The sequence below is a fragment of the Arachis ipaensis genome, chromosome B3, assembly GCF_059453495.1.
Source record: "Arachis ipaensis isolate K30076 ecotype BB chromosome B3, ASM5945349v1, whole genome shotgun sequence".
Lineage (NCBI taxonomy): Eukaryota > Viridiplantae > Streptophyta > Magnoliopsida > Fabales > Fabaceae > Arachis > Arachis ipaensis.
The window spans coordinates 36,269,441-36,295,346 of NC_142438.1; the positions used below are offsets into that span (position 1 = coordinate 36,269,441).

General features: G+C 35.3%; 1 protein-coding gene across 1 annotated transcript; it reads right to left on the reverse strand.

Annotated features, from left to right (window-relative positions):
• Positions 1–22,718: 22,718 nt before the first annotated feature.
• On the reverse strand, positions 22,719–24,911 carry LOC107632929 (aldehyde oxidase GLOX1). Its single transcript, XM_016336572.3, has 2 exons — positions 24,139–24,911; positions 22,719–24,062 (listed from the first exon to the last, which is right to left on the reverse strand). Exons 1-2 carry the CDS (start codon positions 24,909–24,911, stop codon positions 22,859–22,861), a joined length of 1,977 nt encoding a protein of 658 aa, XP_016192058.2. The 3' UTR covers positions 22,719–22,858.
• Positions 24,912–25,906: the final 995 nt, after the last annotated feature.

Below are 25,906 nucleotides of genomic sequence, written 5' to 3' on the forward strand. Positions count from 1 at the left end.
CTTAATCTCCAATGAAGAATATTATGATATCGAGTAAATTGCCTTAAATTACAATATTGTTATCATTGACCAATATAGTCAACATAAAATGGTGTTGTAACAGGAGAAATGAAAACGGAGGATTTCTTATCATACTGTGCAGGTACAACATTCGCTAACGAAATGGCTATGGCCTCTCTATTCTCTTCATTGGAACATGCAATTACGGTTGCCAGAGACATATAGTCCCGTACGTTGAATGTTAGGTCTTGGTTGGAGGCTATATCAGGACGATCTTGTTCTAATGAATACTTGGAAATGACGAACGAAGCTACTGTGCAGGTTTGTTCACTAGTCATACCCTTAAAAACTTGAGTTAAACTATATTTGAATAATAAGTATTTTAAGTTGATATATGCTTACAACATTTAACCAATAATAGTTGTTACGTTCATGCTAAAATTTGTAGGAACTTCATGAATAGGGATCAATGTACGAGGAGAAATTTGGGTATGTTTTTGTGATATTTGTAGCTAGTAGGACCTCTGAAGACATACTTGCTGAATTAAAGGTTAGAAATAAATTTCTAGCATAGAAAGTGAATCACAGAGACATAATATGCTTTACAAAAAAGACCATGAACTATACATTTTATTATGATGCAGACGCGCTTTAGTAACACGCATGTTGTTGAGTTGGGGATTGCTTCAAAAGAGGAATTAAAGTATATAGAACGTTCTATTAGAGAGCTTCTTTCCAAGAAATCTGTCCAAACTACCGACGAAGGAGATGGTCATCGTTAATTTTGTATTTGTTAATGTTTAAAGTCCTCTTCCCATAACTCTGCAATTTTTTTTTCTTAATTACTAGGTAATGACCTGGAAGTTATCATTTTCTTTTAAGTAGATTTATATTGTTGGTTGCACGTTCATATTTTCAGTGTCAGATGAATATTCAAGCGAAATAGTTGATGACACTCTAGATGGGGCAGACACTAATTCAGAAGAAGATTTAGATGCTATCTCCTTCGGTGGATATGACATCTCCAGGAATGTTGAGCTCAATAAAGTTCCAGATGACGTAGAGAAGATGACGTACATACTGCAAAAAGGGGCTTCGATCTGAACAAAAAGCCATGGCTTGGAAATGACTTATCAGATCCTTTAAAACGTGACAGCAGTAGATTTTTTACAGAGTATTTCCGGCCTGGTCAATACGATGTTGATGAGAAATTTTGACTTAATACTTGTTTGTCTACTTTAGTAATTATGATTTTTATGCTCTATTAAACTTTGTTTTGACTTTATGAATTCAGACGTTCACTTTATTTTTTTCTTTACCATTTATGCTTGAATACAAACTCAAAATGCGCTGATAGTATAAGAAAAAACCTTATTCGCAAATTTGTGTACATTATTAATTTATAATTTTTTAATTAATGAATTATTTTTTACGTAACACAAAATCGAAAATGTATTTAATGCATTAAGTTACAATGTTTGAAACATGTTTTTCATAAAAAATAATAGCGAGAAGTAGAGTAAATTTAACAATGCAATGTTTAAACAAAAAAAAAATTCAAGTTAAAAATAACATTGCAGCGGTTGGAAGAAAACCGCTGCAAAAACAGTATCTAGGTAAATTCTCCAACTCGACATTTTGTGGCGGTTACAACAAAACTGCTGCAAAATGAGAGCTTTTAGTAGCTTCTCCCAAATTCGCCACAATATTCGCCGCTATCTGCCGGTTTTCTTGTAGTGAGTTTTTCGAATAAATGAAACATGTAAATTAAAATTTAAAATCTATTTTGACCGTCCGATTTTCTTTATTTTATTATTTCATTCATAAATAACTACCTTTAATTTTCCGACAAGGTGATATAAAATATTTTAATTAAGGTGCATGAATAGTGAGATATTTAAAGATATATTGGAGTTTAATTTAATTATTAATCAATAATAGTTAACCTAAAATAAAAGCATGTTTGACCAAGTTTTATGACACGTAATAAATAATTTACGTAAAATAACTAGAATTAATAAAATATTTATTAAAAATATTGTTTACGCATTTGTATTTTTAAAGTACATAGACAAAATTTTAAATAACAACAATGTCAAAAACATAAAACGGTTGTAATAAGACTATTGGTTGTTATATTTTATTCAAATATTATTGGTCAACTTTGTTCTCATTAAAATAGTAGTAAGTGAAGAAAATATATTTTAAATATTGTGCAAACTCACTAAATTTCATATTGACTGTAATTCGCTAAACTTAATTAAAGCAATAAACTAAATTAGGATAGTTTTTATGGATGAAAAGTTTTACAAGTTTGTTTTTTTCGTAATTCGTATGTCACTATTAATTAGTTCGATATATTTTGCTACTATAATAGATATTGATAAAAGCTGGATTTCAAAGTCATGGAATAGTGTGGAATATAGGCAAGGATTGAACAGTTTTTTAGACTTTGTATTTGTGAATGCATCATTCGATGGCATGATAAAGTGTCCATGTCCTAAATGTGGGTTTCAACTTATGCAAACAAGAGAGGATGCAAACGACCATATGTTGTTACGAAAATTTCCCCCTGAATATACTATTTGGCTGTATCATGGTGAGAAGCCAGTTGAAGATAGATTTAGATTGGGATGAGTAGATAAAAATCTGATATCCCAAGTGAATCAAATGCACCAAATGGTCAACGATGCATTCAATTTCATGCTGCAACATGGGAGTGAGGACACAACAACAATCGAACATGCCGAATATGATGAAGACGTGTTGCCGTACTTATATGAAGGTCCAAGTCGCGTAGCACGGGATTTTAATAATCTACTGTCAGATGGAGAGCAGGAGTTATATCCCGGATGCTCAAAGTACTCCAAATTATCATTCTTAGTAAAGCTTTATCATATTAAGTGTATGTGCAGTGTGAGTGACAAGGTAATGACCATGATTCTTGACTTACTACGAGGCGCATTTGAACAAGCTAAACTTCCAAAGACAATGTATGAAGCCAGGAAGACAATAAGGAAGTTGGGTATTGAATACACTAAGATAGATGCTTGTCCAAATGATTGTATGTTGTATCAAGGTGATGATGAAAACTTGACCAGATGCAAGCGATACGGGTGTTCAAGGTGGAAGCAAAAGACTAAAAAAGGTTCTATTGTTAGGCTCAACGTACTTGTGAAGAGAAATGGGAAACCTATAGCAGCCAAGACTCTTCATTACTTTCATCTCGTACCACAACTGCAATGGTTATTCATGTGTAGCAAGACATCAACTGACATGTTATGGCATAAAGAGGCGTGTAATAACGATGGTTTACTGAGGCATCCAAGGGACGCTGAAGCATGGAAAAAGTTTGATGCAAAGTATACTAACTTTTTGAAGGATCGACGCAGCAATGTTTGCCTAGCCTTGGCGAGCGATGTATTTAATCCTTTTGGGAATATGAGCACAGAGTATTCCATCTGGCCTGTGATTCTTATTCCGTATAATCTTCTTCCCTAGTTTTGCATGAAACATACATCTTTCATTCTATCCACGCTTATTCATGGGTCGAAAATGCCAGATAACGATATAGATGTTTGCTTGCAGCCTTTGGTAGAGGAGTTGAAGCAATTATGGGATGGCGTTGAAACGTATGATGCCGCTTTTAAGATGTATGCGGCACTAATGTGGACTACCGACGACTTTCTAGGATTGAAAAACCTATCTGATTGGAATACACACAGTGGGTTAGTGTGTCCTACTTGTAACTTGGATGCTAAGCCTCATCGGCAGAAAGACAGTCAAAAATGGTGTTTCATGGGCCATCGTCGCTTTTTGAATCAGGGACACAAATACAGACTAGACCGGAATAGGTTTGACGAACAAGTCGAAGGTAGAGATCAACCGAAGAAGTTATCCAGAATAGATGTATTGAGGCAACAGTCTAACGTGCACGTTTCATTTGGGAAGATTTCAAATGTGAAAGCCAAAAAAAGACGCAATGGTCAAGATGCGGATAAAGATGACTCGCATTGGAAAAAGAATAGTGTTTTCTTTGACCTCCCAGTAGATGTTGCGTTATAACCTTGATGTGATACATACAAAGAAAAATATATGTGACAATGTGGTTTTCACTATCTTAAATGATAGCGGCAAATCAAAAGATAATCTTAAAGCTCACAAAGATTTACAATTCATGGGAATAAGGCCTGAATTGTGGCTGGACAAAGGTGGTAAATATCCTTCTACAATATTTATGATGTCGAATTCACAGAGTTATGTATTCCTGAAGACTCTGCAGAATATGGTCTTTCCAGATGATTACTCTAGCAATATTGTTCGTTGTGTTGATTTGCGACAATGCAAGTTATCTGGGTTGAAAAGTCACGACTGCCATATTCTGATGGAATAATTACTTCCGATTTTGGTGAAGAATGCACTTCTGAGTCTGGTGTCCAATGTGATTGCAAATTTGTCATCATTTTTTTGAGAACTTTGTGGGAAAGCCATAAACCCTATGCAGCTTGCTGACCTTCAGAATAATGTTGTGCAAACCCTGTGTCAAATGAAAATGATTTTCCCTCCATCTTTCTTCACTGGCATGGTTCACCTCACAGTGCATCTCGTTGATGAGATAAATCTTGGTGGATCTGTACATTATCGATGGATGTATCCAATAGAAAGGTTAGCTTGCTAATAAACCCCTTTAATACAATCAGTTAAATTAATTGCGTATATGCTGAGCGTTATGTTGTATATATGTAAAAGGTATCTAGGACTTTTGAAGCAATATGTTCGTAATAGGGCACAACCAGAAGGCTCAATTGCAGAAGGCTATTTTTTGAGAAAATTCTAACTTTCTGTTCTAGATATTTGGTTAATATTGAGACTAGAATCAACCGACCAGGGCGAGTTGATGATCAACTCGTTGATGTTACAAATAATTTAGGGGAAACTATGTTCCCAGCTATTGGAAAGGCATTAGGGGCTATTTTGCATTTCGAACTCACTCCAATGGAAAAACATCAAGCACATCGTGATGCACTAGTCATCTGCGAGACCGTGGTTCCGATTCTTGAGTAAGTATAAACATGTAGTTTTAAAAAATGAATATAACTCTTTGCATCCGGTGACTAGTTGGACTAATTTTCTTTTCTCTCATAAAGTACATTTAGGAAAAAAAATAAAGCGAAGATTATGGGCTCAAACAAGGTCGCAATTTAAGATAGACAGTGTTGTGCATACGGAATTTCCTCGGTGGTTCAAGCATGAGGTTGATAGAATATTAAACTTACCAATGTGTTTTTAGCCTAGAATTTGTCCTTTATGAAATTCGATTTTAATATAAAGCATGAATATTATGTGGTGCCAGGTTCCAATGGAAAGTACGCTTCATTCGAAAGAAATGAAGTTACTTGCATGCGGTCCCATGATTTAGGCAAGATATTTTGGGGCGTACAATGTTAACAGGTATAAGTTTAGAACTATCACAAAGGAAGACGAGTTGAAAATCCAAAATAGGAGTATATGTATCATCTAATACAAGAAGTTATGCAAGCATGCGTGATAATAAAGTGGTTGTTGGTAGTATTCCGTATTATGAAAAAATTGTGGACATAATTAAATTGAATTATAGCTGTCATTTCATAGTGGTATTGTTCAAATGTATTTGGGATGATACCACTACCAGTAGAGGCATCAAACAAGACCATTTGGGCCTTACCAATGTTAATTTCTCTCGTTCGATACACATTGGTGATTGAGAAGATGATGAACCGTACATATTGGCATTAGAAGCTCATCTTGTATACTGTGTGGATGATGAAGTAGATAAGAAATGGAGTGTTGTGGTTCATGTAAAACCACGAGATTTGTATGATATGGGAGAAGAGAATGAAGAAGCTAAAGTTGGTTTTTCTCCACAGCTAGGGTTGAACATGTCAGCAGAAGGTGATGTTAGAGATTTACAGTTGACAAGGAAAGTTGTTATAGAAGACTCCACAAAAAATGCTTCAGACAATTTTGATGATGTTGCGTAATGCTTATATGAAGAAATTTAATGTAATTTAAAAAGGATCTTTGTGTCATGAACTAAGTTATTTAAACTCAAAGATGTACGTTGTTTTCTTTGGTCACAAAAAACTTGTGTATTTTCGATTTGCAGTTAAGTTGGATTTTCATTAATAAAAGCAGATTTTTCGTTTCTTTCAACGATTTTTTTCATCAAAAGTTAGTTTACGCTAAATATTTAATGTTGTTTCAGTTCTTGTTGTTCTTAATGTTACAGTTTTGATAATCTTGATATCTGATATTTGATATCAATTCCAATAGTGTTACAATTTTAAAATATTAATGAACATAACATGACGATGGAACAGGAGAAACAAAAACTGAGGACTTTTCATCATGCTCTGAAAGCACAACATTCGCTACAGAGCTTCTTTCTAAGAAAATTGCCAGAACTACCAATAAGAGAGATGGTAATTGTCGATAATTGTGTTTATTTTTCATGATGTCTTAGCATATTGTCGTCTATTTTTTTTCTAAATCACTATCTAATGGCTTGGGAGTTCTCAGTTTCTTCTAGGTATACTTATTTTGTTGTATGCATGTTGATATTATTAGTATTACCTGAATATTCTTGGAAAATAGTTCCTGACAATTTAGATGGGGAAGAGTCTGATTCAAAAGAGAATTTAGATGATATCTTCTCTATTAGAATTGACAGATCTATGCAGTTTGATCTCAATAATGTTCCGAAAAAAGACAATGAAACTTTAGAAGACCAACAAGGAGAAGAAGATATACATGTTAAGAAAATGTGATTTAATCTGAGCAAAAAATCATGGTATGGAGATAAAATATCAGATCCTGCTTGACAGAGTATTTTTTGCCAGGTCAATACGATGTTGAAGAGAAATTTTGACCTTTTATTATAAGAGTTAAGTAGATTCCCTTAATTTAACGGTTTGGGTCGCAGTTTTACATGTTTATCTACTTTAGAGTTTCTTGATTTAGGTTTAGTAAGGCATAACTTCGAAGAAGAGTAACTTTAATTTTATGTTCGTTAGAACTTTATTTTAAGTTTATAAATACAGACTATGACTTATTTTTTTCTTTTACATTTATGTTTGAATGCAAGTTTAAATGATAATATAGTAAATGACGAAATCTTATCGGTAAATTTGTTCACATGAGTTAACATATATAATTTATTTAACTTGTGAACTTTTTTCCGTAAAACGAATCTAGAAATAGTGTTACGAGTTTAAGTAACAATGATTTAAACATATATAGTTTAAAAAAGTAGTGTTAACTTAACTAGATTATACTCAAATGCTTATTACTAAAAAAAAAATGAAATATGTAGTTACACTCATTTTGCGGTGGTTAAAAAAAACCGCCGCAAAATATAAAATAATAATTCACCCCAAGTTATATATCGCGGCGGTTCTAGAAAAACCGCAACTAAATAAAAGGCTGATTGCAGCTCCACTTCTAATTGTCGCGATATGCTATGCAATTCTTCATTTTGCGGTGGTTTTATAAACCGCCGCAAAATTTCTACCACTAACTGTCAAAATTGTTGTAGTGATAGTGGGATCTTTTTATTTCTTTTCTTTTTATTTTATTTTTATATGGTGGTTGTGACCAAAAGAATAAGTCATATTCATTTACAATGGGAGGGCAAATAAATTTTTTAATTATGCACTAAGTAAAAGTTTTTAAAAAGTTAGTGAGGTCACTTATCCCCATAATGCTTAATATAAATTCATCCCTACAATAAATTTAGCATGTTTTTCAAATATCACATTGGTATAATATTTTTTAAAAATTCTTCATTGTTGTTAACAATTTTTTTTCTTTTATTTTAGTAAATTAATTATATATTTATATATAAATATATAACAATTAAATTTAGTGTGTCTATAACATTTTTTTAAATAACAGACTTAAAATTTTGTGTCTAATTTTATCTACTCACTTTTTTAGATATGTTTAAAATGAGCACAACAATTATATCCACATTGAATGTGCTACAAATATACACAATTAGATTTTATTAAATAAAAATTAAAGGCTAACATAAAAAAAGAGCAATAATAGACTCTAATAAATACAGAATATTTTAGTACATAAATAAATATCTTTTAGTGTACAATACATACTTTAAATGACAGCATAATATTTTATTTTTAAATAAATAAATATAACATATATAAATACAAAATCATTAATATTTTTTATTCATTAAATTAATTATTATATAAGAAATTTTTTATAATATTAAAAATTATATTAAAAAATATTTTAAACTGCAACATAAAAATATAAAATAATTAAATTTTATTTTATATTACTTGATGAATAATTAAATTGTTATATTCAAAACTTATTAACTAACTACTTTTGTTAAACATATTATTATATAATATAATTTATTTAAAATTATATATAATACAAGGAAATATTAACTTTTTGTTTTCTTAATTTAAAAAAATGAATAAATAATATATATCATATGTGTGTATGTAATAGTGACTGACGTATATTTTTTTATATTTCAGACTTTTTAATATATATACCACCTCATAACTCTTTTCTCTAGCCTTTTTTATTCTTATTTATTTTGTGATAATATTAAATTGATAATAATTTAAAATTATTTTTAAATTTAATATTTATAGTTCTATATATATAATATTTATAATTAAATATTTATTATATTTAATATCATCCAATTATTCCAATAATAATTAAAAAATATAAAATAAGATAATATTTTATTTTTTATTATTTTCAAATATTTTTTTATTTGTCTAGTTAAATTTTTTGTAACTCGACTAGACTTTTTTATATATATATATATATATATATATATTAAAAATTAGTGTACAAATGTCTTTTACAAAATATTTTTTATCATATATAATTTATTAAAAATATATTTTGTTAAATTTAAGAGTAAAACATAATATATTATCTGATTTAATATTATTATATTATTATTATTATTATTTAATAAATAAAAAAATTAATACATAGTATACATATTAGAAAGATTATCATCACCTATTTCATTGTGCAAAGGTAAAAGTTTTTTGTTTCAAATTTTAAAACAGATTAATTATTTTGATATGGTGACAATACTTTTTGTCTTTCTGAATGAATGCTTGAACAGTGCATATTTTTGAATTTGTTGTTTATGAATGTTAAAATTGTTGGCTCTTGAAAGAATGATGTAAAAGGAGAAATATTATTTGATAATCTGAAAAATCATAAAATTGATTCTTGAAGCAAGAAAAAGCAGTGAAAAGCTTGCAGAAAAAAAAGATATATTGGAAAAAAAGAAAAAAGAGAAGAAAAAGAAAAAGCAAGCAGAAAAAGCCAATAGCCCTTTAAACCAAAAGGCAAGGGTAAAATAAAAAAGATCCAAAGCTTTGAGCATCAGTGGATAGGAAGGCCCACAGGAATAAAATCCTGGCCTAAGCGGCTAAACCAAGCTGCCCTAACCATGTGCTTATGGCGTGAAGGTGTCAAGTGAAAACTTGAGACTGAGCGGTTAAAGTCGCGGTCCAAAGCAAAAAAAAAAAAGTGTGTGCTTAAGAGCTCTGGGCACCTCTAATTGGGGACTCTAGCAAAGCTGAGTCACAATCTGAAAAGGTTCACCCAGTTATGTGTTTGTGGCATTTATGTATCCGGTGGTAATACTGGAAAACAAAGTGCTTAGGGTCACAGCCAAGACTCATAACGTAACTGTGTTCAAGAATCAACATACTGAACTAGAAAAATCAATAACACTATCTAAATTCTGAGTTCTTATAGATGCCAATCATTCTGAAGTTCAAAGGAAAAAGTGAGATGCCAAAACTGTTCAGAAGCAAAAAGCTAATAGCCCCGTTCATCTAATTAAGACTGATCTTCATAGATGTTTTTGGAATCCATTGTATATTCTCTTCTTTTTATCCTATTTGATTTTCAGTTGCTTGGGGACAAGCAACAATTTAAGTTTGGTGTTGTGATGAGCGGATAATTTATACGCTTTTTGGCATTGTTTTTAGTATGTTTTCCGTAGATTTTAGTTAGTTTTCATCATATTTTTATTATTTTTTATTTAAAATTCACTTTTCTGGACTTTGCTACGAGTTTTTGTATTTTTCTATGATTTCAGGTATTTTCTGGCTGAAATTGAGGGACCTGAGCAAAAATCTGATTCAGAGGCTGAAAAAGGACTATAGATGCTGTTGGATTCTGATCTCCCTGCACTCGAAGTGGATTTTCTGGAGCTACAGAAGCCCAATTGATGCACTCTCAATTGCGTTAGAAAGTAGACATCCTGGAATTTCCAGAAATATATAATAGTCCATACTTTGCCCGAGATTTGATGGCCCAAACCGGCGTTCTAAGTCAGCATAGAAATTCTGGTGTCAAAACGCCAGAACTGGCATAAAAGCTGGAGTTAAACGTCCAAACTGGCACAAAAGCTGGTGTTTAACTCCAAGAAAAGTCTCTACACATGAAAGCTTCAATGCTCAGCCCAAGCACACACCAAGTAGGCCCTGAAAGTGGATTTTTACACTAAACACGCTAGCTTACTCATTTTCTATAACCCTAGGTCACTAGTCTATTATAAAAACTACTTTTAGTGATTCATCTTGTAACTCATGACACTCTACACGTTTCATATTGTATCTTCTACGGCATGAGTCTCTGAACCCCATTGTTGGGGGTGAGGAGCTCTGCTGTGTTTCGATGAATTAATGCAATTACTACTGTTTTCCATTCTATCATGCTTGCTTCTATTCTAAGATATTCATTCGCACTTCAACCTGATGAATGTGATGATCCGTGACACTCATCATCATTCTCACCTATGAACGCGTGCCTGACAACCACTTCTGTTCTACATGTTATCAAGCTTGAATGTGTATCTCTTGGGTTTCTAATCTAAGATTGGAACCTTCGTGGTATAGACTAGAATTATTGGCGGTCATTCTTGAGATCCGGAAAGTCTAAACCTTGTCTGTGGTATGCCGAGTAGGATTTGGGAAGGGATGACTGTGACGAGCTTCAAACTCGCGATTGTTGGGCGTGTGACGGATGCAAAAGGATCAATGGATCCTATTCCAACATGATCGAGAACCGACAGATGATTAGCCGTGCGGTGACAACGCATTTGGAACATTTTCACTGAGAGGACAGAAAGTAGCCAATGACAAAGGTGATGCCCAACATAAAGCTTGCCATGGAAGGAGCCTTGCGTGTGTGAAGAAGAAGATAGTAGGAAAGTAGAGATTCAGGGGACGGAGCATCTCCAAAACCTCAACCTATTCTCTATTACTGCATAACAAGTATTTATTTCATGTTCTTCTACTTTTTACAATTAAATCTGAGAATTATTGATATCCTGACTAAGAGTTACAAGATAACCATAGCTTGCTTCAAGCCGACAATCTCCGTGGGATCGACCCTTACTCACGTAAGGTATTACTTGGACGACCCAGTGCACTTGCTGGTTAGTTGTACGGAATTACAAAAGTGTGATTGTGATTTCGTGCACCAAGTTTTTGGCGCCGTTGTCGGGGATTGTTCGAGTTTGGACAACTGACGGTTTATCTTGTTGCTTAGATTAGGAATAGTTTATTTTTGTTGGTTTAGAGTAACTAAATTTGAGTCTTTTATTTGAGTTTAGTTTTATATTTTAAGTTTGGTGTCAATTGCATGCTTTTATTTTCTTTCAATTTTTCGAATTTGCATGTTCTTAGTTCTTTCTTGATCTTTAAAAAAATTCTAAGTTTGGTGTCTTCTTTGTGTTTTCCTTTAAATTTTTGAAAATTTGTGTTTGATTTTCTAAAAATTTTAAGTTTGGTGTCCCTTGTGCTTTTATTTACTTAAAAAATTTTTTTTTCAAAAATTTGTTCTTGGTATTCATCTTGACCTTCAAAGTGTTCTTGGTGTTCATCTTGACATTCAAAGTTTTCTTGTTTGTTCTCTTTGTTTTTATCTAAAATTTCTAAGTTTAGTGTCATTTTGTTGTTTTTCTCTTTCCTCATTAAAATTCAAAAATTAAAAAAATATCTTTTCCTTACTTTACTCATAAATTTCTAAATTTTGCATTAAATTAGTCAAAGATTTTCAAAATCATATCTTTTTTTTTAGTCAAGTCAAAATTCTAATTTCAAAAATTGATCTTTTCAAATCTTTTTCAAAAATCAAATCTTTTTAATTTCTTCAATCATATCTTCTCAATCATATCTTTTTCAAAAATAATTTTTAATCATATCTTTTCAATTGCTAATTTCAAAATCTTTTTAATTAATTAATTAATTAATTTAGTTTTCAATTTGCTTTTATTTCATTTTCTTCTAATTTTCGAAAATCATATCCAGAATTTTTCAAATCTTTTTAATTAATTAGCCATTTTAGCATTCGAATTATTTATCTATCTTTTTACTTTTTCTCTTAATTTTCGAAACTTTTATTTTATTTTTCATTTATTTTGTTTTATTTTTTTTGTTACTTTTAATTAAATAAAAAAAAACCAAAATATATTTTATTTGCAATCCACATCATCTCCCTTTCTCCATCATGGACCTAAGTGAAAGTGAACAGTCCAGAAGGACTCTGGGGTCATATGCTAACCCCATTACAACTGCATATGGGAGTAGCATCTGTATACCTCCCATTAAAGCAAGCAGTTTTGAGCTAAATCCTCAGCTCATTATCATGGTGCAGCAAAATTGACAGTATTCCTGTCTTCCACAGGAAGAACCTACTGAGTTTCTGGCACAGTTCTTACAAATTGCTGATACAGTACGTGATAAAGAAGTGGATCAAGATGTCCACAGATTATTACTGTTTTCATTTGCTGTAAAAGATCAAGCTAAGAGGTGGTTAAATAACCAACCCACAGCAAGCATAAAAATATGGAGACAGTTATCAGACAAATTCCTGAATCAATTTTACCCTCCAAAAAGGATGACACAGCTAAGGCTGGACATCCAAGGCTTTAAACAAGAGGATCATGAATCCCTTTATAATGCCTGGGAGAGGTACAGAGGGATGCTAAGGAAATTCCCCTCTGAAATGTTTTCAGAGTGGGTACAGTTAGACATCTTCTACTATGGGCTTACAGAAAAAGCTCAGATGTCTCTAGACCACTCAGCTGGTGGATCTATACACATGAGGAAGACGATTGAAGAGGCTCAAGAACTCATAGATACGGTTGCTAGAAATCAACATTTGTAGTCTAGCAGTGAGTCCTCCATAAAGGAAGAGGCTAGGACAGTAATTACTGATCCTAATCCTCAAGAACAGATTATTGAGCTTAATCAACAATTACTCCTTATAACAAAAAAAGTAGCAGAATTTAAAGAGATGCTCCAAGACACTAAAAATGCTAACAAGAATATGGAAGCACAATTGAATCGGACAAGACAGCAGCTATCTAAACAGATAACAGAAGAATGCCAAGCTGTTCAATTAAGGAGCGGGACGACATTGAATAAATTAGCTCAAAGTAGCAGAAAGCCAAGAAAGGAACAACTGACAGAGGATGACCAAACCGCTGCCCAAAATCCCTCTGAGGATAGCAAGAGCTCAGAGAGGAATAATTCTGGCATTCAAACGCCAGAAAGGGTGGGAAGCTGGCGTTAAATGCCCATCCAGCACCCAATCCTGGCGTTCAAACGCCAATGAGGGATCAGACACCTGCAAGTGCTGATAGTAACCCCTCTAAGAAGGCTTCTCCAACCACCTCTGTAGGGAATAAACCTACAGCAACTAAGGTTGAAGAATATAAAGCCAAGATGCCTTATCCTCAGAAACTCTGCCAAGCGGAGCAGGATAAACAATTTGCCCGCTTTGCAGACTATCTCAAGACTCTTGAGATAAAGATCCCATTTGCAAAGGCACTTGAGCAAATACCCTCTTATGCTAAGTTCATGAAAGAGATCTTAAGTTATAAGAAAGATTGGAGAGAAACTGAAAAGGTGTTTCTCACTGAAGAATGCAGTGCAGTCATTCTGAAAAGCTTACCAGAGAAGCTTCAAGATCCAGGAAGCTTTATGATACCGTGCACATTAGAGGGTACTTGTACCAAGACAGCTCTATGTGACCTTGGAGCAAGTATCAACCTAATACCTGCATCCACCATCAGAAAGCTTGGCTTGACTGAAGAAGTCAAACCAACCCGGATATGTCTTCAACTTGCTGATGGCTCCATTAAATACCCATCAGGCATAATTGAGGACATGATTGTCAAGGTTGGGCCATTTGCCTTTCCCACTGACTTTGTAGTATTGGAAATAGAGGAGCACAAGAGTGCAACTCTCATTCTAGAAAGACCTTTCCTAGCAACTGGACGAACTCTCATTGACGTCCAAAAAGGGGAAGTGACCCTGAGAGTCAATGAGGAGGAGTTCAAGTTAAATGTCGTCAAAGCTATGCAGCATCCAGACACATCAAATAACTGCATGAGCGTTGATATTATTGATTCCTTAGTGGAAGAGATCAATATGACTGAGAGTCTCGAATCAGAGCTTGAGGACATCTTTAAAGATGTTCAGCCTGATCTGGAGGAATCAGAGGAAATAAAAGAACCTCTGAAAATTTCTCAGGAAGAGGATAAGCCTCCTAAACCCGAGCTCAAACCACTACCACTATCCCTGAAATATGCATTTTTGGGAGAAGGTGACACTTTTCCGGTGATCATAAGCTCTGCTTTAAATCCACAGGAAGAGAAAGCGCTAATTCAGGTGCTGAGGACACACAAGACAGCTCTTGGGTGGTCCATAAGTGATCTTAAGGGCATTAGCCCAGCAAGATGCATGCACAAGATCCTATTGGAGGATGATGCTAAGCAAGTGGTCCAACCACAGAGGCGGCTGAATCCAGCCATGAAGGAAGTGGTGCAAAAAGAGGTCACTAAGTTACTAGAGGCTGGGATTATTTATCCTATTTCTGATAGCCCTTGGGTGAGCCCTGTCCATGTTGTCCCTAAGAATGGAGGAATGACAGTGGTTCATAATGAAAAGAATGAACTGGTTCCTACAAGAACAGTTACAGGGTGGCGTATGTGTATTGACTATAGAAGGCTCAATACAGCCACCAGAAAGGATCATTTTCCTTTACCATTCATAGACCAGATGCTAGAGAGACTAGCAGGTCATGAATACTACTGCTTTTTGGATGGCTATTCAGGATACAACTAAATTGCAGTATATCCTCAGGACCAAGAGAAAACAGCATTCACATGTCCTTCTGGAGTATTTGCCTACAGAAGGATGCCCTTTGGTCTATGCAATGCACCTGCAACCTTTCAGAGGTGCATGCTCTCTATCTTCTCTGATATGGTAGAAAAATTTCTGGAAGTCTTCATGGATGACTTTTCAGTATTTGGAGACTCATTCAGCTCCTGTCTTGACCATTTAGCACTTGTTCTGAAAAGATGCCAAGAGACTAACCTAGTTTTAAACTGGAAAAAATGTCACTTCATGGTGACTGAAGGAATTGTCCTTGGGCATAAAATTTCAAGCAAGGGAATAGAGGTGGATCAAGCTAAAGTGGAAGTAATTGAAAAATTACCACCACCTGCCAATGTAAAGGTAATCAGAAGCTTTCTGGGACATGCAGGATTCTACAGGAGGTTTATAAAGGATTTTTCAAAAATTGCAAAATCTCTGAGCAATCTGCTAGCTGCTGACATGCCATTTGTAATTGACACAGATTGTCTGCAAGCGTTTGAAACCCTGAAAACTAAGCTGGTCACAGCACCAGTCATCTCTGCACCAGACTGGACATTACCATTCGAACTAATGTGTGATGCCAGTGACCATGCCATTGGTGCAGTGTTGGGACAGAGGCATAACAAGCTTCTGCACGTCATTTACTATGCTAGCCGTGTTTAAAATGATGCACAGAAGAATTATACAACCACAGAAAAAGAGTTACTTGCAGTGATTTATGCCATTGACAAGTTTAGATCCTATTTAGTAGGTTCAAAAGTGATTGTGTATACTGACCATGCTACTCTTAAATACCTACTCACAAAGCAGGATTCAAAACCCAGGCTCATAAGATGGGTGTTGCTTCTGCAAGAGTTTGATATAGAAATAAGAGACAGAAAAGGGACAGAGAACCAGGTAGCTGATCACCTGTCCCGGATAGAACCAGTAGCAGGGGCGTCCCTCCCTCCTACTGAGATATTTGAAACCTTTCCGGATGAGCAACTCTTCGCCATTCAGGAAGCACCATGGTTTGCAGACAGGAAAGGGAAGAAGCATGAAAGGCTTCTCTCAATACAGAGTCAAATAAAACCCCCACATTCAAACTCTAAGTTTGGTGTTGGAAGGCCACAACCAGACTCTAAGTTCGGTGTTAAGAGGCCATCATCATGCTCTGAGTATCTGTGAGGCTCCATGAGAGCCCACTGTCAAGCTACTGATATTAAAGAAGCGCTTGTTGGGAGGCAACCCAATTTTACTTATCTATGTTAAATTTCTATTTTTCATTGTTATTTTATGATTTCTGTAGGTTGATGATCATGTGAAGTCACAAAAACAATTGAAAAATCAAAAACAAACTGAAAAATAGAATAAAAAACAGCACACCCTGGAGGAGAAGCCTACTGGCGCTTAAACGCCAGTAAGGACAGCAGAATGGGCGTTAAACGCCCAGTCTGGCACCATTCTGGGCGTTTAACGCCAGAAATGGGCACCAGACTGGCGTTTAACGCCAGAAAAGGGCAAGAAGCTGGCGTTAAACGCCAGAAATGGGCAGCAACCTGGCGTTTAACGCCAGGATTGGCAGCAAAGGGTGTTTTGCAAGCCTAATTGATGCAGGGATGAGAAATCCTTGACACCTCAGGATCTGTGGACCCCACAGGATCCCCACCAACCTCAACTCACTCTCTCTCTTCTTCACACCTTTTCATAATACTCTTTCCCATATACCCTTCACCAATCACCCCAATACCTCTTCCCCAAAAACCCCTCATCTATCAAATCCTACCCTCTTCTCCATGAAACCTTCACCAATCCACATCCATCCATCACAAACCCACCCATACATGGCCGAACCTTACCCTCTCCCCACTCCTATAAAAACCCATCTTCACCCCTTCATTTTCACACATCTTTTGCTCGAGTACGAGCAAACCTTCTAAGTTTGGTGTGGTAAAAGCATTGCTTTTTATTTTTCCATAACCATTTATGGCACCTAAGGCTGGAAAAACCTCTAGGAAGAGGAAAGAGAAGGCAGTGGCTTCCAACTCCGAGTCATGAGAGATGGAGAGATTCATCTCAAAAGCCCATCACTAGAAAGAGGATGGAGCAAACAAGAGAGCCCACTCATGGACCTCAACAAAAGCAGCCCATTATCCTCCATGAAATTGGAAAAGACCAAAGAGTTATGAGAGAGGAGCAACAAAGGCAAGAAAGAGATATTGAGGAGATCAAGCACTCCATAAGATCTTCAAGAGGAAGAACAAGCCGCCATCACTAAGGTGGACCCGTTCTTTAATCTCCTTGTTCTTTATTTTCTGTTTTTCAAATTTTTATGCTTTATGTTTATTTATGTTTGTGTCTTTATTACATGATCATTAGTGTCTAAGTGTTTATGTCTTAAAGCTATGAATGTCCTATGAATCCATCACCTTTCTTAAACAAAAAGTGTTTTAAATTGCAAAAGAAAAAGAAGTACATGAATTTCAAATTTTAAAACAGATCAATTATTTTGATGTGGTGGCAAAACTTTTTGTCTTTCTGAATGAATGCTTGAACAGTGCATATTTTTGAATTTGTTGTTTATGAATGTTAAAATTGTTGGCTCTTGAAAGAATGATGAAAAAGGAGAAATGTTATTTGATAATCTGAAAAATCATAAAATTGATTCTTGAAGCAAGAAAAAGCAGTAAAAAGCTTGCAGAAAAAAAAGATATATGCAAAAAAAAAGAGAAGAAAAAGAAAAAGCAAGCAAAAAAAGCTAATAGCCCTTTAAACCAAAAGGCAAAGGTAAAATAAAAAGGATCCAAGGCTTTGAGCATCAGTGGATAGGAGGGCCCACAGAAATAAAATCATGGCCTAAGCGGCTAAACCAAGCTGTCCCTAACCATGTGCTTGTGGCGTGAAGGTGTCAAGTGAAAACTTGAGACTGAGCGGTTAAAGTCGTGGCCCAAAGCAAAAAAAAATGTGCTTAAGAGCTCTGGGCACCTCTAATTGGGGACTCTAGCAAAGCTGAGTCACAATCTGAAAAGGTTCACCCAGTTATGTGTCTGTGGCATTTATGTATCCGGTGGTAATACTGGAAAACAAAGTGCTTAGGGTCACGGCCAAGACTCATAACGTAACTGTGTTCAAGAATCAACATTCTGAACTAGAAAAATCAATAACACTATCTAAATTCTGAGTTCCTATAGATGCCAATCATTCTGAACTTCAAAGGAAAAAGTGAGATGCCAAAACTGTTCAGAAGCAAAAAGCTAATAGCCCCGCTCATCTAATTAAGACTGATCTTCATAAAGTTTTTTGGAATCCATTGTATATTCTCTTCTTTTATCCTATTTGATTTTTAGTTGCTTGGGGACAAGCAACAATTTAAGTTTGGTGTTGTGATGAGCGGATAATTTATACGCTTTTTGGCATTGTTTTTAGTATGTTTTCCGTAGATTTTAGTTAGTTTTCATCATATTTTTATTAGTTTTTATTTAAAATTCACTTTTCTGGACTTTACTATGAGTTTGTGTGTTTTGCTGTGATTTCAGGTATTTTCTGGCTGAAATTGAGGGACCTGAGCAAAAATCTGATTCAGAGGCTGAAAAAGGACTACAGATGCTGTTGGATTCTGACCTTCCTGCACTTGAAGTAGATTTTCTGGAGCTACAGAAGCCCAATTGGCGCGCTCTCAATTGCGTTGGAAAGTACACATCCTGGGCTTTCCAGCAATATATAATAGTTCATACTTTACCCGAGATTTGATGGCCCAAACCGGTGTTCCAAGTCAGCATAGAAATTCACTGGCATAAAAGTTGGAGTTAAACGCCCAAACTGGCACAAAAGCTGGCGTTTAACTCCAAGAAAAGTCTCTACACATGAAAGCTTCAATGCTCAGCCCAAGCACACACCAAGTGGACCCCAGAAGTGGATTTTTACACTAAACACCCTAGCTTACTCATTTTTTGTAACCCTAGGTCACTAGTCTATTATAAAAACTACTTTTAGTGATTCATCTTGTAACTCATGACACTCTACACGTTTCATATTGTATCTTCTACGGCATGAGTCTCTGAACCCCATTGTTGGGGGTGAGGAGCTCTGCTGTGTTTCGATGAATTAATGCAATTACTACTGTTTTCCATTCTATCATGCTTGCTTCTATTCTAAGATATTCATTCGCACTTCAACCTGATGAATGTGATGATCCATGACACTCATCATCATTTTCACATATGAACGCGTGCCTGACAACCACTTCCGTTCTACATGTTATCAAGCTTGAATGTGTATCTCTTGGGTTTCTAATCTAAGATTGGAACCTTCGTGGTATAGGCTAGAATTATTGGCGGTCATTCTTGAGATCCGGAAAGTCTAAATCTTGTCTGTGGTATTCCGAGTAGGATCTGGGAAGGGATGACTGTGACGACCTTCAAACTCGCGATTGTTGGGCGTGTGACAGACGCAAAAGGATCAATGGATCCTATTTCAACATGATCGAGAACCGACAGATGATTAGCTGTGCGGTGACAGCGCATTTGGAACATTTTCACTGAGAGGACGGGAAGTAGCCATTGACAAAGGTGATGCCCAACATAAAGCTTGCCATGGAAGGAGCCTTGCATGTGTGAAGAAGAAGATAGTAGGAAAGCAGAGATTCAGGGGACGGAGCATCTCCAAAACCTCAACCTATTTTCCATTACTGCATAACAAGTATTTATTTCATGTTCTACTTTTTACAATTAAATCTGAGAATCATTGATATCCTGACTAAGAGTTACAAGATAACCATAGCTTGCTTCAAGCCGACAATCTCCGTGGGATCGACCCTTACTCACGTAAGGTATTACTTGGACGACCCAGTGCACTTGCTGGTTAGTTGTGCAGAATTGCAAAAGTGTAATTGTGATTTCGTGCACCAATATGCATTCAAAAATATATTATTTATTCAGTTTTTTTAAAAAATAAAAAAAAACAAATAAAGAATTAATATTTTTATGTATTATATATAATTTTTAAATAAATTATATTTTTATAAATATTTTGATAAAAATTATATTACATAATAATATATTTAAAAAAAATAGTTAGTTAATAGGTTTTGAATATAATAATATTCGTCAAGTAATATAAAATAAAATTTAATTATTTTATATGTTTATATTACAGTTTAAAATTTTTTTTTAATATAATTATTAAAATTATAAACATTTTCTTGCATAATATTTAATGTTAATGAATAAAAAATTGTGTTGTCATTTAAAATATGGTATATTAAAAAATATTTTTATATATACTAAGATATATTTTGTATTTATTAGAATCTATTAATATTTTTTATATATTAATTTTTAATTTTTATTTAATAAAATCTAATAAAATAATAATATATATAAATATGATAAATCCAATACACATAAAATTATTGTACTTATTTTATTAGACATATTCCATTTTCTTTATCATTAGCAAGGTTACAAGAACCGAATTGGTCAATAAACCAATAAAACAATTAGTTACTGATTTAATGGTTCGACCGGAGTTTAACTGATTTAATTAAATATTAAATAAAATTATTAAAAATTCTATTCATAATTTTAAATATTTAAATTTAATAATTTTTAATCTAATAAAATTTAAAATTTTATAATTTCACATAATAACTATAACTTTATTCAATTTGAATGAAACAAATTTTGTTATTTCATTCACTGTTAACCGTTAACTATTAAGATATGAAAACATAGACATTGTATAATAATAAACTAGCATATTAGTATATAAAAGCATAGAATCCTTTTGAGATTGTTGGACATCATTAAAATTAACACAAAATTAGAAAATCAGCAACAATATTATTATGAATTTATGAAAGAATATAACAAATCAAGAATAATTAGAAATTAACAAAATATCAGTAATTCAGAATCATTAACCTAACCCAGAAACTCAATCTATTAACAACAAATTAACAGTACAAAACAAACATAAAGTCAAAAACAAATTCAAGAAGCATGCTTAATGCTTACCAGAGGAAGGGTTAAAGAGACGGATCAGAAAATTAGCGACAATATTATTATGGCAGAATATAACAACTCAAACTAATCAGAAATTAACAAAACCTCAACTCAGAATAATAAAAAATTAACAAAATCTCAGCAACCCAGAATCACTGGACTAACCCAACAACTCAATCAGTATTATTAACAACAAATTAACAGTACAAAACAAACAAAATCAAATTCAAGAAGCAGTGTTTAATGCTGACCGAAGGAAAGGACAGAGAGACAGAGAGCGAGATAAACGGCGACAGAGAGCGAGATAGACGGCGACAAAGAGCGAGCTCGACAGCGACAAAGAGCGAGCTAGACAACGATGGCGAGGAGAAGAGAGAACTCGATGGAGGAGAAGAGAGAGCTTGACGGCGAGGGCAAGGAAGAGAGAGAGCTTGACAACGACGACAGAATCTTCAACCCTGCTTCCGACGACCAGACGACGCCGACGGCGCTGATGAACACACACACACACACACACACACACACACACACACACACAGAGAGAGAGAGAGAGAGAGAGAGAGAGAGAGAGAGAGAGAGAGAGAGAGAGAGAGAGAGAGAGAGAGAGAGAGAGAGAGAGAGAGAGAGCTCAGCGATGACAACGACGCAGTGCTGCAGGGCTGTGGGGACTGCGGTGGTCAAAACTGTCACTACCGTGGCTGAAGGCTATGGTGGCTGAGGGTTGCACGATTGGGGGTTAAGGGTTCTTCGCTCAATTTCAGTATTTGGTTTCAGTTTCAGTTTTAGTGATAGAGGAGTGTGTGTGCTATGACTGGGTTAGGGTGAGGAAAGGGATTTAGGGTTTTTTTTTCTTCTAAAGGCAAAACGACGCTGTTTGGAGGGTTTTTCCGAACCAAAAACCCTTAAAAAAAACCGGCCGATCCTGTCGATTCATCGGTTAACCATCAGTTCGACAAATTTTTTACCAGACGTTATAGGCTTAATCAAACCAGATTGATACCGGTTTTTAATTAACCCAATTGAACCGAACGATTCGATTCGGTTTTTAGAACTATGATCATTAGGGGATTTCTTTTCATAGACAATAGAAGGAATGCTTTCTTTTCCTTTCACCAGGTCTCGACCATCGAGTAGACTTCAGGGAGAAATCAAACGAGAAAATATAAGATGAGATAACATTATATCCAACTCAAAACCTTAAAGTAGTAAGTTAATGTGTTTCTCATCTTATAAACTTCTCACTCTTCCTTACTTTCTTTGATATGGGACTAACTTTAATACACTCCTCACATTTGTAACATTAACAATTATAACTTGTTTTCTTGGGTGTTAATCTTTTAGAATCAGTAACGTGCACATTTTTTTTAAAAAAGAGAGGATGAAGCATAAAGAAACGGATAAACAAGTAAAGAGAAGCAAACCGGTCACAAAAAGATAAAAAGTGAACTCATTGCCCATCAGATGGGCGTATATTAACACTTCGCATTCACATTATATGCACAACACACATTTAAATTCATATGTAATATTATAAGGAAGAAAGCCTTGAAGAAGAAATGCTTGTGACTATGCTTTTGTTCCGTTCACTCGTGCGTGCAAAATAAAGGAAGGATTACAACAATTTACTAACAAAAAAAACAGGAGCTTAGCCTACAGCTCTTTGATGCGGACCCACATTGCGGCGCTAGGTACGCCACGGTAGACAACGGAGAGCATGTAGTATCCAGGAGGAGCAACGGCACCAGATGGCGGAGCGTCGACACGAATCCTATATATCCCCAAGATAGGTTGCGTTAACCTCATGCTGTGCTTCCTGAGAACCACCAATCTCTGACCCATGGCAATCCCGTGAGTAGTGAATGGAGGGTAATACATAGTGACCTTAACATCATCCAGGTACGCCTCTGCGAAAGGAGAATCCTTCACCGAGAACTGTATCTTGAACACTTGCCCGTATGTGAATTCCTTCAAGGTCTCCTCCTCATGGATCCTGGGCCTGAACCTTGCGTATATGGGGTCCAGATAAGGAGGAGAGAATGCCTCGACCCTGGTCTCAGTCGGGAACCTGTCGTTGGCCTTGTAAGTGTTGTGAGTGTTGCTTCCGGCAACCCAGATCTTGCCAGTGGGAAGCACTGCCGATGTTGAATGGTACATTCTGGCTATGTTTGTGCTCTCCAACTGCCTGAACCTCTCACCCTTGGGATTCTCAGGGGAGTACAGAACCGGTGTGTAGTTGGGTTTATCAGCGTCCCACCACGCGGCGGTTCCCTCTTGTGCACCGTTTATCATCAACACTTGTCCGTTGGGGAGCAGCAGAGCGTCTCCCATGACCCTCCCCGACGGCATCTCTTCTTTGTCCCAGAAGGGTTTGGGGTCCGTGATGACCATCCTGTTGCAGTCTTTCAGAGCCGGCAGGAAGATCTTCTTCTTCTCAGCAAGATCGAAAGCATCCGGGGTGTTTCCACCGCACATGAGGACCTCGGCCTTGATGGGCTTGGAGGCGTTGGCTGCGGCGGCGTTGAGGTCGATGGGGAGGAGGACGGACATGCCGGAGGCGGGGTAGTTGCGTGAGCCCCCTGGGAGGACGGGGAAGGTGCGCAAGACCTTGTTGGTGGTTGGGTTTAGGAGGAGAGAGCGGTTGTTGGAGAAGATGAAGAGGTTTCCGTCGGGGATCATGTGGACGAATGGGTAGAGGTTGTTCTCGTCCAAGTCCGAAGTCTCATACAGGAACGGGAAGAAGTAGGGTTTCTCGCTTGCTTTTCCTTCCTCCCTCGGCACAAACTCATAGCTGAATGCCCTTCTCCCTCCTACCACTATGAATTGTCCATTCGCTAAAATTTGTTGAGTTCCATACCTGTTTAATGCACCACAAAAATAAAATCTTATACACACATTCAATATATGGGGTAATATAACAACATTATATTTACCATCTTTCTTCTTTGAGCAGATTGTTATATTCCCTGAACTGGCATTCACCGGTGGTGCAGGCAGGACCGCCGAAGTGTCTGATGGATTTGGCTCCGTCGAAGAAGCCGCCGGTGCTGACAAGAGTGCCGTCGGGAGAAAGGCCGCCGCTGGAGCACCATGGATCTCCCTCACCAATCCTGAGAGGTCTAACTTCATTGGTAAAGATATCATATTCCATGGCATGAGCCCAACAATCCTCTCTGTCCGCGTTGGCAGCTTCATCTCTGAAAGGAATGCACTTTGCACCTTCTGGAAGCTTCAACCTGGAGACGCGGTATACCTTGGCATCAATTACTAAGATCTTGTTTGTGGGCAACAAGTTGATATGCATGGCAGACACGCCAGATTCCTCGTTAATTAGCTCCCATCCACCCTTCCATCTTATATTCAAATCACCCTTTTTCTCCTTCCTTGAATTCTCCTCTCCTTCTTTATCATCACCCTCGTCGTTGTTGTTCACACCATTTCCGAAGAGTCCTGGTGGGTGAAAGGGGAAACGATTGTTTTCTGGGCCATGCCATCCTTTCGGCAGCTTGAAGAAATTGTTATATGCTTCGCCATCATTACCGTTATGATGGAAAATATCAATCATTGGTAATGGAAACCTTGGAGGCCTTGGATGCCTGTGTATTATTTGGGCACTCACATCGAGGAACAAGAATGTTAACGTGAGAATAAAAAAAACCTTGTTCAAATGATTTGCCATTTCTTTTCTTTTCCCCAGTCTTCCCATGGGGTGTGATGAATATAGTGCGCCATGGAACGGTGTTTATATACTTTAAGGTTTTAGCTTTTAACTAAAAGTAGCAAAACTGCTTTTAGGCATACAGTTATTATGAGAATCACAATGACAATGACGATGACAATTGTATTTTATGTCAACGTTAGGATAGTATCCAACTTGAATCTGCTGCTAATTTCCTAATAATAATAATAATAATAATAATAATAATAATAATAAAAAAGTTCATTAATCATGTTACACAACTTATTTTGTGGAACTTTTATTATTAGTGTAGGAAAAATATTTAATAACAAAAAAATTAAATATAAAAATAATAAAAAATAATTAATAAATATTAAATAAAATAAATATTAATTATTTATTTATTTAATATCACCGGTGTAAACAGTAGCTAGAAATAGAAAGTTATGATATAGTTATAATTGGTTTTGACTGTTTAATGAAAGAGCCTTAATTTGACTAGCACAGCTAGTTCTATTATGTTATATGACTTGGTTAGATTATACGGCTTGTAACCCCCCTTTTTTCTCACTTCCTATTTTTAATACTATTCTAAATCTTTTGCGAGGACTATTTTCTTCTAGACAATACTATAAATAAATAGTTCTTCTATACAATAATTATATATAGGAAGATAAAGACGGTGAAAACGTTATTTTATAAAGATATTTTTAATAATTAAAATTTAATATATATAATCGATTAAATCGTGTTATTATTGTCAAAATTAGATTAGATAAATTGATCTAACAAAAAAATGGTGAATCAAATTTTGAACTGGTCTAAATTAATATTATTTTTTTATAGAAAATGACTATAATACTCTATTATAGAAAATGACTAAAATACTTTTATTATATATATTAATTTTGAGAATTCTAAATTTTAATTTTTTAATTTTTTATCGTAGGGTTAGAATTTAGAATTTTTAAAATTTATATATATATATATATATAATAAGAGTATTTTAATCATTTTCTATA

What these genes read in the sequence shown, in the direction of transcription:
- LOC107632929 (XM_016336572.3), bottom strand. Translation starts at nt 24,911, where the DNA reads ATGGGAAGACTGGGGAAAAGAAAAGAAATGGCAAATCATTTGAACAAG. An exon ending in CTGCTCAAAGAAGAAAGATG is followed by an intron (nt 24,063 to 24,138) that starts GTAAATATAATG and finishes TGCATTAAACAG; the next exon opens with GTATGGAACTCAACAAATTT.